The sequence below is a fragment of the Melopsittacus undulatus genome, chromosome 14 (assembly GCF_012275295.1).
Source record: "Melopsittacus undulatus isolate bMelUnd1 chromosome 14, bMelUnd1.mat.Z, whole genome shotgun sequence".
Classification (NCBI taxonomy): Eukaryota; Metazoa; Chordata; class Aves; order Psittaciformes; family Psittaculidae; genus Melopsittacus; species Melopsittacus undulatus.
Genome location: NC_047540.1, coordinates 3,771,107 through 3,787,677, shown reverse-complemented (window position 1 = coordinate 3,787,677; position 16,571 = coordinate 3,771,107). Strand labels below are relative to the sequence as shown.

The window sequence follows — 16,571 nt, the reverse complement described above, 5'->3', positions numbered from 1 at the left end:
TGGAGCCCATAGCCAAGCTCAACCCTGAATCAATCAGGCTTTTGCATTAACACACTTCAGCTCGAGCCTCTTCAGGTACTGGAGAGCAGGAAATGCCTGTGCCTGTGAATCACAGCTCCCTCCTAACAGGGAGTTCTGCAAAACCTCCCCAGGCAGCCCCTGGCAATGCCTTTGCAAACCTCTCCCCCAGCCCTGGCCATGGGGCAGCAGCGAGACCCCTGCTCCTGGTGAGAGCTTCCTACCCTTGAGGAAGGCAATGAGAGCAGGGGCTGAGGGGGGTTCATCAGGTGCTGCCCAGGCCGGATGCACAGACCCATCTGACAGACAGACAGAGCAAAGCACTGAGGCACTTCAAGAAAATGGGCCTTTTTAGTGCTTTTTCCCCCCAAAGAGGGAAGGGGTTTACCCCCACAGTGAAAACTTCTTCCATGGGGCTTCTCCTGCCTATAAAATCAGCATTATTCTCTGACCCTGCAGCAGAGATTACAGGAGGGTCAGTGGGGTTGACAGCCAAAATGGATGTGCAAACACCAAGCAAGCTGGAAACAAAGCTCCCATCCCATGGCAGCCAAAGCCTGCAGCCCCACGGGTGCTGCTCCTCAGGCTTCACAACCTGCTTTTTGCTGCCAGAGCAGGTACCAGGGAGATGAGCTCTGCACAAGGATGCAGTGTGATAAATGGGGTGGAGGAACTGGTGCCAGGGCTCAGCTGGGACCAGGGAAGGTGCAGTGGGGCTCAGTGCTGCCTGTGCAAAGCACCCAGCTCGTTTCAAGGGGAGGCAAGTGGCTCTGGTGATAAAAGGAGCCTGCAGCATCCTCTCTGCTCTGCTTTGTGGCTGTCAGCAGGTAGGAAATTGCTTTGCCAACAGGGGTGTCCTTTCTGACTGCACCAGGGGGATGCACCAGGGCTTTGGGAGCAGTTCAGAGCCTCCTAATTGCACCAGGAGGATGGGCAGGAGGATGCTCGGCAGGGTGCTGGCAGCACATGGGACTCAATGCTACCAACCCCTTCCAGAGCCTCCTCTCCCTCCTGTGCTCCATTTTCGCTGCAAAACAACTGAAGCCCCTTTGTCTGCAGCTTGCAAGAGCAGGTGAAAAGCTCTTTCAAGACAAGCAAAATGCTGCTACATAAAAGAAGGGGAGAAGGACCCCACAACGTTGGTCCACACAGCTTCCCATGTGCCCTTGTGCAGTAAATCCACACTAAATGAGGTTTTGCAGCGAAAAGCTGCCCCAAACCACCCAAACCAGCCCCTTCCCTCCCTGCAGCACACTCACATCAGTTAAGGCCGCATTGATGTAGTTGTTGCTGTCTCCATCCACGGAGATGAGGAAGGGAAGGCATCGGTCGGGCGGCAGGACGTCCATGCTGCGGTTCCTCTCCCGGTTGCGGGGCAGGAGGGCGATGCTGCACTCCTCTACATCCAGGTGGGGAGTCACCGAGTTCAGGGTCTGTGGGTACCCACGGTCCCTGAGCTCTGCTCCTTGTCTGCACCCTGCCCACTGCTGGTCCCAGGGGTGGTGGGCACCGGGAGGGTGAGAAGCAATGGGGCAGTGAAGAGGTTTTGGGGCTGCTCACCTGGAACTCCTCCCGCAGCTGTGAGGAGTTGCTCTGAGGCTCTATCCTCACCATCTCCTTGTAGGTGGGTTTGAACTCGCTGGCAGGGATGCTGGTCTCCCCGCACAAGCAGGCTTCTAGGATGGCGTCGTGAATGAAGATGTACTGCTCCTTTTGGGGGGGAGAGGAGAAGAGAGAGGGATGAGACCCCACAACTGGTGGGGTGACACCAACCCCACAGTCATCCATCACATCTGCTCACCTCTGTCTGTATCATGTTGATCCTCCGTGAGCACAAGGTCTTGACGCAGTTGTAGATGTCCACAACACCCTCGCACTCGGCCATGTCCAACATCACATCCAGGACGATGTAGCAGCCAGTTCTCCCTGTGCCAGCACTGGGGATGGAGGAGGGAAGCACAGCAAACACATTCCCATCTGCACAGCATCCACACGCAGCTCGAGACACCAGCGGGCATGGAGCAAGGTCTGTGTGGGTCTGGCCAGGGCTGCCAGGACCTCACACCCATCCCTAACCCAGTTCTGCCTTAAACCCCCTCACCACACACACCACTGTGTGTGTGATGGTCAGGCTATGGAGGGAGAGGGTGGGCACCTGTGTCTAAGCTTCATTTGTACTTTAAAACAGCAAAACCCATGGGGTTTACAACAAAACCACCCACTAAACCATCGGAGTACCAACAGTCCTCTGGGATCCCAGCCCAAGAGGGATGCTCAGCTCCAAGCCCTGAGAGTGCCCTGGCACTGAGTGGGTCTGAATATTCCCACCCTCAGGTTAAGGCTGAGCCCAGCAGGATGCCCAGAGCAGCAAAGCTATCCCAAATCCTGGCATGGTTGGCCTCTCAGCCAAAGGCCCATTGCCAGTGACACTTGGGAACAGAACTGCTCCCCCTGCTCCTTTCCTACCAAGTCTTTTCCAATGAAATCCTAATTTCTGGGCCTGATGAATCACTCGTGGTGATTATCAGTGATTACAGGCTAGGGGCACTCATCACAGGCGCTGGGGCTGGTGAATGAATACTGATGAGGCAGTTGACAAGGAGAAATCAAATAAAAGAAATATAAAATACCCTCCTACTCATCAGCTCCTCCTTGTTTGCCCAGCAGAGGAAGAACCATTAACCCCTGCCTGCTCAGGCACAGAGAGCCACTGCTGCTGCTCAGATGGGTCACTGGTGTCCTCACTGCTTTGCTGTCGCAGTGGGGACAGCCCTGTGGGTATCCTGCTGGATACCCAGACCCAGTGTCCTGACCATCAGCACCAGTCCTGCGACGGGTGCTGGGCAGTAGAGGAACATCCAACCCAGCGCCCAGCCTTCCCTTGCTATAACCCCATTCATGCATTTCACGGACTGGTTTGGGTTGAAGGGACCCTAAAGCTCATCCAGCTCCAACCCCTGCCATGGGCAGGGACACCTTCCATAGAGCAGGATGCTCCATGTCCCATCCAACCTTACCTTGAACACAGCCAGGGATGGGGCAGCCACAGCTTCCCTGGGCAGCTTCTGAACCCTGCTGATTCTAGAGCTGGATGCTGAGCACCCCCCAAAGACACAGCCTGATCCCTGCCAGGGCCATCCATACCCCCCAAACCCGACCCCAGAGCCCCACAGCTGGCTCTGCCCCACGGGTACCTGCAGTGGATGACAATGGGGCCCGCATCGGGCGGCGTGGATGCCTTCACCCTGCGGATGAAGGCCAGCAGCCCCGTGGCATGGTAGGGGACACCGTGCTCAGGCCATGATGTGAAGTGGAACTGCTTCACCTCGTGCCGGGCCGAGTAGCCCCGCTGCAAGGGAAGGGGGAGATGGTGTGAGGAAAATCCCCCCAAAAGCACAGGATTTGGTTGTGAATCCATGACTTCGCCAGCTCAGATGGACCAGGACCACTTCAGCAGCCCCACAGCTCCCTCCTCGTTGGCTTTAAGAGGGTTAAAAACCAGCCAAAGAGGAAGAGGAGGCTGCCACAGGTCTCATTCGGGTCCATTTCATCAGCACCTTTGCTACCTGCCCTATAACTAGACTCATTTCATATTCCTATAGATTAAGGGGTAAATCCCACCAGTACCATCCCCAGGTACCACAATGGAGAGTAATGGGCACATAACCTGTGCTCCAGCCTGGAGGATAAAAGCATCCTTTACCTCTGTCACTATTACACGATGCTCCATTGAAATCAAACACAACCCAAGCAGGGCTGAGCCGCTCACCCCAGTGCAGGTCACAGAGGAGAGGAAAACACAAAGGGAAGAAGCTACCAGTACCCCCAGGGTTCAGTAGCTGCCCCTCAACCAAGGGTGCAAGCCCCACATTAGGGTAATAAATAGGGTCTTGGTAAATGCCAATCTAGTGATGGGTAAGAGGGCAGAGGTGGTCGGTTCTCCCCCTGTGAGGGCAGGAGCAGGTCCATACCCTCTCAAGAGCAAAGGTGCGGACGGCGTACTCAGCCAACGTCTCCGACTTCACCAGCGTGATCTTGATGTCCCCGTACATCTCGGAGTCATCCGGCCAGTATTTGGAGCATTTCACCTGCAAGGGATGGGGTTTTGGATCCATGGAGGAGGCTCCTGGCAGAGCTGGAGGCCGGAAGGAGCAGGATGGGATGTGGTCCTTACCCGGCCCACCTCCACCAGCTTGGTTATCATCACGATGCTGGAACAGTGCTCCTGCCACACCATGCGCCAGAAGTCGTACACCATCTCCTGCTTGGGGCCTGTGGGATGAAGGAAAGGTCACCTTTCATCCTCAGGATCATGGTCGGGCAGCACCATGATGCCCCCACGTTTCCCCTCCTGCCTCCACAGCCCTAACACCCCAAACCATTTTATTCACCCTTTTCCTGCATGGCTGTGCAGTACCAGGGGGCAGCAGGAGGGGTGGGAGCTGCTCCACATTTCAACCATCCCATTTGGCCTCAAATTGCTCCACTCCTTCCCTTTCTTGACCATGGAAGGTTAAATCCCACTGAGAATGAAACCCAGCTGCTAAATCAGGAGCTGCTGGCTGAGAGCACAGAGTGAGGATGGAGGCAGCAACTCACCTTGTGTGGCTATGAAGTGGTTGGACCTGTGGTAGCCCTGCAAGGGAAGCAGAGGTGTCAGTCCCAAGCTGGGGGAACACTGGGATACACTGGGATGCACTGGGATACTCAAGTGCTGAGACACAGCCCTGGAAGACTGTGGCACCCAACTGGTAGCAACTCCACTCGTGTGGTGCTACCCATCACTGCAGCAGGAGGAGGCCCAGCAGCCACTCTGCACCTCCCACATCAATGAGAGGCTCATGTAAAGCCCAATCCTCATCCCTGTTCTGCACCACAATCCCCAGCTTTATCCCAGCTCTTGCTACCACCAGCATCACTGGCAGCATGATAACACTACCACAAGAGCCCTGTTACTGATATCCCATCCCACAGCAGCCATGTGGTCCTGAGTGATGGCCCCGCTTCCCTCCTTCATCCCAGCTACTTGCTGGGGCCATTCCCAACTCTGAACAGGGATGTGCCAGCCCAAGATGTGCATCCCAGCAAGGCCACTGCTAAAGGGACCAGGGACCCAGTGTCCCTCACTCTGGCCACGGGTCCCACAGGGTTACACCACATCACACACATGGAGGTGATGATGACTTCTCCATCCACCATGGGTCCTTTCACAGGGGACTTTCATGGGTTGAATTCAACCTGAGCACAAGGGCTCTGCTCTTCATCACCCCATGGAGGACACACCATGGAGACCTCACTTCCCCTTTCCCTGGACCAGCCTTGCCTCTCCCTAATGCTATTCAATACCACACTGCCCAGTATGATGCCTGGGAGGAGATGGGAGCAGAGAGAAAGGAGAAGAGGGAAACCATCTACTTACTTCTCGGTTAATCCGAATCTTAATGATCCCATTGGGACACAGGTTTGAGAGAGAAAAAGATCAGACAGAGCCATTAGTGAGGCACAGAACATGAGACAGATTAGAGCCACAGGGGAGGAAGGACACAAGGCAACAGGAGACAGACACTGGGATGCTGCTCGGGCACATGAAACCCATCAGGCCACTGCTAACAGACCATGTCCTCAGTGCAGGAAGGAAGAGTAGGATTTGCTGCTGCTTCCATGAGATGGTCAAGCCTGTGCCCAAGGGACTCTTCCTGCACCTCCCCATGTCTCAGCATTGCAGGAGGTGACAGGGACATCACTCTTGGAGGACATTAGGGCTGAGCTCTGCACTGACCCACATGCACTGACAGGATCAGGAGGCATCCCCAAGTGGGTCATTTGTCAACCTCTGCATCCTCCACCCATGGAGGATGGAGATCCATGGCCACAAGAGCAGAAATGTGAAGAGAGGATTGAACAGGGGAGGAGAGAGGGAATGAGGAGAGAAGGACAGAGCAGAGCAGAGAAGGGAGACACGCAGCAAGCAGACATTGCTGATGAACCCAAATAGATCAGGCAGGTTCTTCACGGTGCATCTCAGGGATACACAGATCAGCCCATCCTGAGCTCCTCCAAATGCTGCTGGACAGACCCTGACAGCCCACAGGGTCCACCTGAAGCTCCTGCTCCAGCTCAGACCCCCAGTGACAGGCACCATCCACACTTACATCGATGTAGTTGGCATTGATGTAGTCAGAGTTGGGATCACCCAGCAGCGGGTGCAGCTTCACCCGGTGACGGTCGTCTGCAGAGCAAGGGGAGAAGGGACTCTCAGCACCCCTGTGAGCATGGGGACAGTGTGTCACCCATGGGTCCCAGGGCTTGGGATCTCCCTGATGTCTCTGGTGGGGAGCACCAGAGCTCCATCCCTGCAGGAACATCACCAGAGATCACAGAATCATAGAACCAAATAGGTTGGAAAAGACCTTTAGGATCATCAAGTCCAGCTGTTCCCCACCACTGTAAGGCCACCACTAACCCATGGCATTAAATACAACAGGGAGCAATGTGGCTGTGCCACACTGACTGGAGGGAGCTGGTGAGGAGCATCCTGTCTCCAGTGGGGTCAAGTCTCTTTGGGGTGTCCAAGCTTTTGCTAAAGGCACTCACATGTCGACACATGATCCTGTCTCCCTTTGGTCTTGTCTTTCTTCTTCGAAGCATCCCAACCTTCAAAGAAGCTCTGTAAGGAAAGGATGGCCATCACAACCCAAGGGCAAGACTGTGGGGTGCCCCCTCTCCAGCTCCAAACCCCCCTGAGGAGCAGGACAGACAGGATGGCCCCATTCCACCACCTGTGCCCTGCAGCCCCAGCTCCATAGAACACTCTCCCAGGTACACGCTTCTGCTGCATCCACAAAATATCCCATTTTCCAGTAAATTATACACTGCCTGGTTTCTTTCCCCCCAGGGTTGGTTGTGGATTTGTCTTCCCCTCCCCAGCCCCTTTCGCTCCCCAGCACAGAACAGGTTTCTGTGTAATAACAGTAACATTCCTAGATTGGTGTAAGAGGAGGAAAGTGGAAGGAAATTACATGTTTGCTCCCCTCCTATAATATCTGAGTGCTTTCAAATGACTGGTTCCAAGAACATACAGCAGCTTTTCAAGGAGCACTAACGATTATCGCAAGCCCTGGTTTGTCCAATACATGAAAGGGGAGCGAAGGAAAAGCAAAAGCTCGTGCACTTGAAAGAGACAGGCATTAAACAGTAATTTCACTGGGAAATTCCAACTGTGGGACAGCAAGGAGTCGGGAAACCAACCCCACTGCAGCACAGGAGCGGGAATAGCGCGTTCTGTTACACACACTCTGCTCCAGCGAGCTGGGGTGGACACAGTGCAGCCAACAACCTGCAGTCACCCTCTCCCATGTCCTCTCATACAATCCCAGCCTGGTTTGGGTTGGAAGGGACCTTAAAGCTCCTCCAGCTCCAACCCCTGCCACAGGCAGGGACCCCTTCCACTGGAGCAGCTGCTCCAAGCCCCTGTGCCCAACCTGGCCTTGAGCACTGCCAGGGATGGGGCAGCCACAGCTTCTCTGGGCACCCTGTGCCAGCGCCTCAGCACCCTCACAGGGAACAGCTTCTGCCTAAGAGCTCAGCTCAGTCTCCCCTCAGGCAGGTTCAAGCCATTCCCCCTCGTCCTAGGATCTCCACAAGAGCTGCCAGAATGGAGAGGATTTGCCTGTCCTTAAGGCCAGGAGGACATAAGGAAGGGAGAAGCATCCCCAACCCTTGCATGAGGTGCAGGATGATGCGCTGCAGGCAGGAGAGGTATGGGCTGGCAGGGCTGGTTTGGCTCATCTCAGGGACCTGTTCAAGCTGTTGATTAAATCCCGAGCTGCCAGGAGCAGGGATCTGATCCAGACCTATGGACGCACCACATGCTGATAATACCTGCCCGGAGAGCTGCGAGCTCCGGCTCCTGCCATCCCGAGCACTGCAGCTCCAAGTCTGGAGCATCTTCTCCTTGCACACAGGTCCTACCCATGCCACATTGTCCATCCCACCTCCTGCCTTGCCCACGACACCAGCTCAAGGTGCTCTCACCTCGTACTCCTGCTTGAAGCCGTAGCCTTCTGCTGTCTTCATCTGGTTGATGTGCTGGAGGAGATCCGCCACCCGCACAGCAGGATGGAGCTGCCCAGTGTGGTATGGGGACCCTTTGCGACCACACTGACGGCGGGGGGAGCCCCCCAGCAGGCTGCTGGACTCATTGACCACACTGCTGCGCTGGTCCCCTGCGGATGGGGAGGGAGAACCAGGGGGATCAGGGGAGCAAAGCCTTGGATCACATCCCCATCACCTCCTCGCACCCACACAGGGATGAGAGGACACCTGGAGACGTGGGTGCTGCAGCCAGTCTCTCACTGGGGACACAAGCAGAGCCCCCTCTGTGCTCTCTGCAGTTCATCCTACATCACAAGCTGAAAATGCCCCATTACAGCCTTTTAGGACCACAGCTGATGGCTTAGAAACCAGATCTTAATAAGCTTATTTCACATCAACTGAGGCAATTAACTCCCATGCAGACAAGTAAGAGCTACGTGCTCAAATACACCAAGTCCTGACTTGAACAATCACATTGCCAAAGTCTCCAGCCCAGCTTAACAGGTAATTTTCCTCACTGCTAGAAACTGGCGCCTTACTCCTAGCACTGACACAAAGGGAGCTGCTGTTTAATGGGGAGGTTTATGCAGTATTTACCTGGTTTATGCCTCTGCTGTGTCATTACCAGCAGAGCCAGACTAAGACCTCGCTTGTCAGGGCAAGGTCCCACACAGGATCCTGAAATCTGGGTTTGCACAAAACCTGCTGCTCTCCGCTGCTGCCAAGAGATGTGGCAGGCACGGATCCCACAGCACCCAGCCTGGAATGCCATCCACCCGCTGCTGGGAAGCAGCTTTGCAAGACAGTGCATCCCGGATGTGGTTTCCCCTAACAACACTTGTAAAAACCACCCTTGTGAGAGAACCATCTCGCCCACAGATCTCCCAGATTTGGGTTTTTTTGGTCTGCTCAAATGCAAGGAGCAGCCCCTCACTCCTGCCTGCGCTCCCGTGCAATGTGGGTGCACCGAAGAGGGTGATGCTCCAGCCTCTGCAACCAGAAACATCTCCCACCCAAGATGCCACCACCAACAGCACCACAAGGGAGGACCATGCTGCACCCTGTGGCACAGCTGATGGGCTCACCAGCTACTGGGTTTAATGAGAAACTAATTGCAGGTGTTCCCAAGGTGCCAACAGCTCCAGATGCTGAGGACCTGCTCAGGTGTCCATGAGGATCAGTGACTTCTTTGAATGCAAAGAAACTGAGGCATGGTGGGGAACAGCTCCCCAGACATGGAGCACCCCATTCATTTACCTTCATTAACTAACGATGCCACAGCAGAGCCTGAGCTCCCCACATCTCCTCCTCCACCCTTTACCAAGCAGAGGGATGAGGAGCAGCAAAGCAAAGGAGAGGATGGGAGCCCTGAAGCCCCCTTCCCTAAAGGACTCGAGGAGCAGCATCCCCAGCTCAGCCCCATGAGAGGCTTAGAGCATTTCAGGAACAGTAACTGGAAAATAATACACCTAAATGTATTGAGAGGAGGCAAAGTTTGCCCTCTGGGCTCCTATTATCCAGGAGACAATGCTGGGAAGTGTATTAATCCCGCAGCCGGCGGCGAAGAGCCGCGTGCGTAAGCAGCATCTTGAGGTTACTGTAACAGATGTTATTAGCATATGGTTGAAACTGGGGCGTTCAAGGAGTTATTTTACAACTAAATCAGCATGGAGATGCATCCTCCAGTGGGTGTTCAATGATCAGTCTCCCTCTGATGTGAATGTGGTGGCTCTTTAACCCTTTGAAGCCCAGGGCTGTGCAGAACATGGAGCAGAACCACGCTGGGTGCGCTTGGGTGAAGGCTGGTGCAAAGCTTTCAACCTCAGCATAAGTGAAGAGTTGGGGTTCACCCAGCTTCAGGAGGGTGTTTGAGTCCCAAATGGCCTCAATCCTTCCAGCTACCAGCTCAGATCTCCACTTTGAGAGGTCAAGATTCAGAGCCCCAGCTTGAGACACCCCCAAGTGATGGATGATAGTACAAGCTACTATGGGCACCGATGAGATGGATGTCCCAGGGAAGGGAGAAGCCTCCAACACACCACGCACATCAGGCTAAAACAGGTGCAAAACCTGTTCCTTGGATAAACATTTCAGGTGGTACTGGGATATTTCGGGATTACTGGGAGCCGTGGATGGGAGCAGGGGGGATGCTGCAGCTCCCGGTCCTTACCTCGGTTGCTGTAGTTGTGGGTGTCCATGAAGGAGAGCCCCAGGCGCTCGTCCTCCTGCAGTGTGCTCTGGTCAGTGAAGCTCCTGTCAATGGCACTCATCATGTGTGTCTTCTCGTGGCGGTAGTTAATGGTGGCTTTGGTCATGTTGACAGGTTTTCTGCAGGATGCAAAGGGGAGGAAGAGGGAAGAAGCACACAATAAGCAGGACTGACCCCATGGTGCTATGAGATCCCCCCCCCCCACAAAGCTATCGAGTTATTCCAGGGAGCAGGATGGATTATTCCCACCACACTCTGGTATTCTGGTGCCCCAGGCTGGCTGCAGCCCCATATGGAGCATCCCTCATTGGCTGCAGGAACTCCAGCTCCTCATCCTCAACATCCCCTCCCCAATATCACCTAGATCTCAGGCAGAAGCTGCTCCCTGTGAGGGTGCTGAGGCGCTGGCACAGGGTGCCCAGAGAAGCTGTGGCTGCCCCATCCCTGGCAGTGCTCAAGGCCAGGTTGGACACAGGGGCTTGGAGCAGCTGCTCCAGTGGAAGGGGTCCCTGCCCGTGGCAGGGGTTTAAGGTCCCTTCAACCCAAACCACTTTATGCTTCTAAAACCAAGCTGGGGGCAAAATCCACTTTAAGGCATGGGCTGAACCCCCCTTGGCTGCACATGTGCTCAGCACCTACCAGAGAGGCTTTTCACCCCTGTGCCCCATTAAGCACCTAATGAAGATGCTGGAAAAGCCCAGCAGCTCTCACTGGAACAGGACCTCACGTCCAACTTCAAGACATTTAAGCAAAACCAACCCGAGCTGATTTAACATCACACTCCCAAGAAGCCAGAGCAGGGACTAAACAGGGGGATGGAGCAGAGATCTGAGCCCATTTTGGCATCTTGGTTGGGCCAGGACACTGCCAAGATCCAGAATTCAACCCAGAATCACTGACCCTTCCCTTTTACGCTGCCTTCAGTCTCTAACAAGCTCAGCAGCATTATTTTCCCTGAGCCAAAGAGGCTTAAAATGTACTCGGCAGAGAAAAGGACTTGGAGCAGCAGGGCAAGGGGGATGGCTGGGAGGAAGGGTGAAGGACAGAGAGAATGACAATTACTTACGGGTAATAGGAATAAGAATAGTAGTTCCTCCTGGCAAGCGTGCAAATAAAGGCAACAGCAGAAATTGCGTAAGCAGCATAAGGGGGTTATGGGGCAACTCAGCTGCCAGAGAGCTAAATGTGCCATAAAGAAACCTAGTTCCTCTTTTGCATCCATAGTTATTTACTCCGGGTAGGAGCTGGGATCCCAGCAGCACAGCCCAAGCACCGGCTCTCAGGGTGACCTCAATCACTGCACTGGCAGTGGGGTGTCTGTAACACCCTAGGTCCGAGGGGTTATTCCATAGGTTTTAAGACTGAACAGCAAACACACAGGGAACCAGTGAAGGGCCAGGCAAGGCCAGTGGGAGACAGGGTCAGGATGTCACGTTTCCAGTGCACTATTTATTACCACTGGTGTATTCCAGGGGTACATTTCCATTCCACCACATCAGTGTTTTTCCAACAGCAAAACACTCCAGAGGAGATTTATGAGCTCATTGCAGCTTCCCAACAGCCCCAAACTCAAGGTCCTCAGCACCAGGCCTGATTTGTGGCTCTGCTTTGTCCTTCAACAGGTTCACCCTGGGGTGCTGAATCAAAGCTGCTCCTCCTCCTCCTGCTTGCAGCGCTGGTAATGGGAAGGAGGCAGCAGCCTCATGGCTTCCTACCCACAGCATCACTCCCAGAATCACATCGGCACTGCCAGCATTTGCTCCATCAGGGATAGACCCAATGCTGCACGTACGGGAATCACCCCAGAGCAATGGCAGTGCACAGGGTGTAACCAGCTAGAGTCCTTTCAGGGTGAATGAAGCCATAAAGAGCTTCGTAGCTCTTCCCCCTGGCTCTTTATGTACTTCCTCCCATCATCCTGAGCCCTACATGGGGAAGGTATTTAATTGCTGCCCTTTCCCCCCTCCTTTCAGAGGGGGGGGGAAAGCTCAGCACCACTTCCCAGGGTGCTGTGCCCAAGTGAAAAGCAGCAGCCGCATCCCCAGTGCTCCCAGGGATGTATGTCCTGAAAAACCCTTGTCCTCCTCCCTCCCACCCCACTGAGCTTCCCAAGTGAAAGCTGCCATGGTCACATCCCCAACCCCATGCTGGGGAGCAGGGGGATCTCATGGGATTGGGAGAGTGGTTTGGGGGTCACTTGGGATCATCAGCACTGGGAAAACCTCCCCTCCACCCACATTTTAACCCCTCATTTAGAGCCTGCTGGAGGCTCTTGCCAAGGGATTGCTCCCATTTACTGGAAACTCAGTGGTTCCCCATTGAAACAAGCCCACAAGGAGCTGGGATGCTCTGAGCACCCTGGGGCACCCAGTGCAGGCAGCCATAGGAAGACCCAATGCTGGGAGATACTGAGTGCTCCTCTGCCATCCCAGAGGGGATCAGCAGAGGGGTGACAGTGAAAACACCTTCCACTCCTGCCCATCCCAGGAACACCCGCTCCGTACAAGGGAACCATACACAGCCCCATCCCTAATCCACTCCAATGGCAGGGAACCAGCAGTGCTCCCACGGATGGATCCAAGGCCCAGGCACAATACTCAGAGCAGATTAAGCTGAGTTTAGTGATTTGGGCCTAGAGGGGTGCAGGTCTGCATGCCCTGGGGTCCCCATCTGCTCTTAGCAGAGGGAGAGCTGGTGGGATGGGAACAACCAATGCCCCTCCGAGCCTGATCCTGGCCATTGAGCAGCACAAAGCCAAGAAACAGCAGAACAAGCGGGATCAGCATCACCACCAGTAGCTCCCAGTCAGTGCTGGGGTGGTGGCAGAGGGCTGAGCCGGGAGGAAGGGACAGATGGAGGCACCAGGGCTCCTTACCCTTTCCGAATGACGACGATGATGGCTCCAAGGAGGATAATGAGGACTATGAGGCCTCCAGCACAGATCCCCAGGATGAGGCCCATCTCCTCCGAGTGCTGTGACACCTCGAGGGGACGCTTGCTCTCTTTGCAGGCAGCTGCCAGGGGACAAGGACAGGCAGGAGGGGTCAGTGCTCGGCTCCAGGTTGGAAGGCAGCATCACATAGGAAAACACTGTTTGTCCCATAGGATGCACGTTGCTCCAAGGTGTTATGGGGCTCTGCAGTGCCATGCTATGACCACGGGCAAGTCCCTCTCTCTGTTCCCATGGGGTGAGAAGGTCCCTTTGTGCCACCTTCCATCACATCCAACTTGTCCATCCCTGGATTCAGCACTACCAACTCCAGCCTCCCCCTGCCACCACAGTAATGGCATTAAGAGGAAAAAGTGAACCAAGGGGAAAACCCAGACACTAAAGAAAGTGGGAACCCAGAGCGTGGGATGGGCTATGATAAACTATCACACCTCCACCAGTGCTGGTAACGACACACACTGCATGGCCCCAGATTCGGGTCCACAACCTCTGTGGGATCCCAGCAGATGGAAAGGGAGGGCTCACCTTTGCGAGCAATCCGGACACAGTTCAGCCGGGTTTCCTATGGAAGGAAAAACAGGGATCAGTGATGGATGAGCATCCCGGCAGCTCCGCTCCGAGCCAGGCTGGTCCGTTGATGCTTTGACCCCCGCATCGATGGAGTCTGCCGAAGGAGCTCCTGGGAACACGCACACCAAGAGATGCTGATGAACAATCTGGCCCCAGCATCCCCTAAATCAGTGTCCATAGATTAGCCAAGGTCACCACTCCAGGCATAGAGGGAACAGCAAAGCTCCAGATCATCAAAGGAGGGACCCAATCAAGCAGCGTGTCACCATCTGCAGCTAAAACACTCCCAGGTCAGCATTCAGAGCTTCATGGGGGTGCTTCTCATCAAGCAAAGTTTCCAAGCCCCAGCCCCGTGCTCTGCACGTGCTGCTGAGGTTCCCATGAGGGCTTCCAGGCCAGGTCTCCAACAGCTGGAGCACCTGCAGTGTTAGGGATGGGTTCAGGTAAAATATTCCATCTTTCCAAGCATCCAACTTCTGTTGCAAAACAAAAAGCACCATTTTGTCAGGATTGTCATCTTCCCAGAGCATCCTCCGGCTCCTTGGGATGCCAGCGCTGGCGATGCTGCTCCATTGAGACCTGCCTGCACAATGTGCCCAGGGCTCCAGCACTGCTCTCCTTGAGGTCACCAGTTCCTGTTTCTCCTGCTTCTTGCTCCATCTGGCACAAAACCCACAAAAACCCCAAACTGGGATCCAGTTTTCCCATGGTGTCCAATGGCAGCTGGGATAAATCCATTGCCTCCCAACAGGAATGCTATGCAAGAGTGTCAGCTACAGCTATTATCCAGCAATGCCCAAGTGAGCCAGAGCAGAGATCCTTCCTGTCCATCTCGGCTCCCAGTGAGGTGCAAACAATCCCAGAGCAGAGGAAAGGATTCAGAAGCCAGCCCACTGCAGCGAGATGGAGCCATGCAGGACAAGGATGCTGCCAAGGTCCTGCTGCTTTGCTTTCACAGCTCATCCTCCTCCGGGTGGGATGGGAGCAGCTGGAGCAGGTGAAGCTGAGAATGGTCCCTGCAGGTCCCACCAGGAGAACAGGCAGGGAAAGAGCACCTTGGGAACTGGGCAGCTTCCCCTGAGCTCCCTGCAGCAGCTGCTCTGTCTGCAGTGAGTCCCAGCATTGTGCACTGAGCTCTTGCTGCCCAAATGGTCCTTCTCCAACCCAGGATTAGCTCCAGGAATGCAGTCTCTCCAGCACAGGTTGAGGTCCAGTCCATACCACAGTGCATGGCAGAGGCTGGGCTCCTCCACCCCTGGTATCAGCACGAGGAAGGGGACATGCACAGCACAGGGGTGCCACATCCATGATCCCAATGTGTTGTAAGGGTGGCCCAGAGCACCAGCCCAGGACACTGGGGGTGAGCCCAGAGCAGGGGCCCAAGGGAGGGGGATCTATAACGAGTCCCATTGTTAATAACACCCTCCCAGCCCCCAGCTGGAGGGTCCAACCCCAGCCACCCCACGGGATGGAGCGGGATCCCATGGCTACTCACCCCTTTGAGGTTGCTCATGGCTTGGAAGTAGATGAGATAAGCCTTCTTGGGCTCCAGCGGTGGGTTCCAGTAGCCACTGTAGGTCTGGTTGTCCCCCACAGTGAAGGGTTTGGCTTCAGTGAGGCTGCTGGCAGGCAGCTCAGCCCCAAAGTAGTGCACGGAGCCCCGGGACACAGCATCATCGAAGGTGAGTGGCACTGGGAAGCATTCCTGCCCACCCAGCTCCCGCTTGAGCTTCTTGGGCCGCTCTTCTTCCACAATGACCTGGTAGGTGCTGGTGAGCAAGCACAGGTTAGTTCTGTGATGAGGAGGGTCCTGCCCTTCAATGGAGCCCCAGCACCCATGCTGTGCCATCCAGCTTGTGGGGGATCTCACCCTCAACCACCTCAACCTACCTGATGGGAGCCCCCCTGCCCTGCGCCGGCCGCAGCAGCACCGTGATGGTGCTCTCGGACTCGCTCAGAGGTGATGGCATGTCCCCGTAGTCAAAGGTGGGAGCTGCAAAGGGAGCAGGAGACAGCAGGAAGGGTGAGTCCTGGTCCCCACAGATGGGCTCAGGGCTGTGCCCCGGTCGGGGGGGGAACTGAGGCACGAGCAGCCTTAAGCATGGCCAAGATATCACTGAATGGTGCTGTGTGAGTTAGGCCAAATAAAGAAAACCCCTCAAGGAGTGAGGGAGAGGACCCATGGGTCATCAACACCAGTCTGGCAGAGGGGAGGAGATGGGAGCAGGACTCAAGCTCAGCAGAACCCTATTGCTCCCTAAGATACACCCTGGGATCAGCACACTGTGAGCATCCCACCGCAGGGCTAAGTACACCCAAGTCAGCCCAGCAGCACCCCCAGAGCAAGGTGGGGGCCCCTCTTGTGCCCGGCATAGCCCCATGGTCCCCAAGGCATCACTAGTATCCACTCTGTAGTTCAATGTCTCCATCAGGGCTCATCTGAGCCCATTTGCACTGATAGAGGCATGAGCAAACAGCCCCCGGTACTGCAAGGCTCATTAACGAAACCTAATTAATCCCTTGCTTGGACACTGATAGCTCAGGCAGCACCAGCACGCAGGCCTGGCCATACTGCCCTCAGCCAGAGACCAGCTGATGGATCTGGGGCTGCTCCTCAGCTGCCACCACCACGAGCATCCTTCCATAGCAGCATCCTTCCATAGCAGCATCCTTCCATAGCAGCATCCATCCATAGCAGCATCCATCCATAGCAGCATCCTTCCATAGCAG

General features: G+C 55.2%; 1 protein-coding gene across 2 annotated transcripts in view; it reads right to left on the bottom strand.

Annotated features, from left to right (window-relative positions):
* Window positions 1–16,571, bottom strand: part of PTPRU (protein tyrosine phosphatase receptor type U) — a 55,070-nt gene that overhangs the window by 10,098 nt on the left and 28,401 nt on the right. For both annotated transcript variants that reach the window (XM_034069217.1, XM_031043807.2), the window contains 15 exons: window positions 15,732–15,834; window positions 15,337–15,610; window positions 13,797–13,833; window positions 13,197–13,335; window positions 10,283–10,440; window positions 8,053–8,243; window positions 6,613–6,685; window positions 6,171–6,247; window positions 4,618–4,654; window positions 4,193–4,290; window positions 3,990–4,106; window positions 3,213–3,367; window positions 1,820–1,955; window positions 1,579–1,728; window positions 1,278–1,451 (listed from right to left, as the gene is read on the bottom strand). In XM_034069217.1, the coding sequence (XP_033925108.1) occupies window positions 1,278–1,451; window positions 1,579–1,728; window positions 1,820–1,955; window positions 3,213–3,367; window positions 3,990–4,106; window positions 4,193–4,290; window positions 4,618–4,654; window positions 6,171–6,247; window positions 6,613–6,685; window positions 8,053–8,243; window positions 10,283–10,440; window positions 13,197–13,335; window positions 13,797–13,833; window positions 15,337–15,610; window positions 15,732–15,834 (1,919 nt within the window). The remainder of the gene's footprint in view (window positions 1–1,277; window positions 1,452–1,578; window positions 1,729–1,819; window positions 1,956–3,212; window positions 3,368–3,989; window positions 4,107–4,192; window positions 4,291–4,617; window positions 4,655–6,170; window positions 6,248–6,612; window positions 6,686–8,052; window positions 8,244–10,282; window positions 10,441–13,196; window positions 13,336–13,796; window positions 13,834–15,336; window positions 15,611–15,731; window positions 15,835–16,571) is intronic.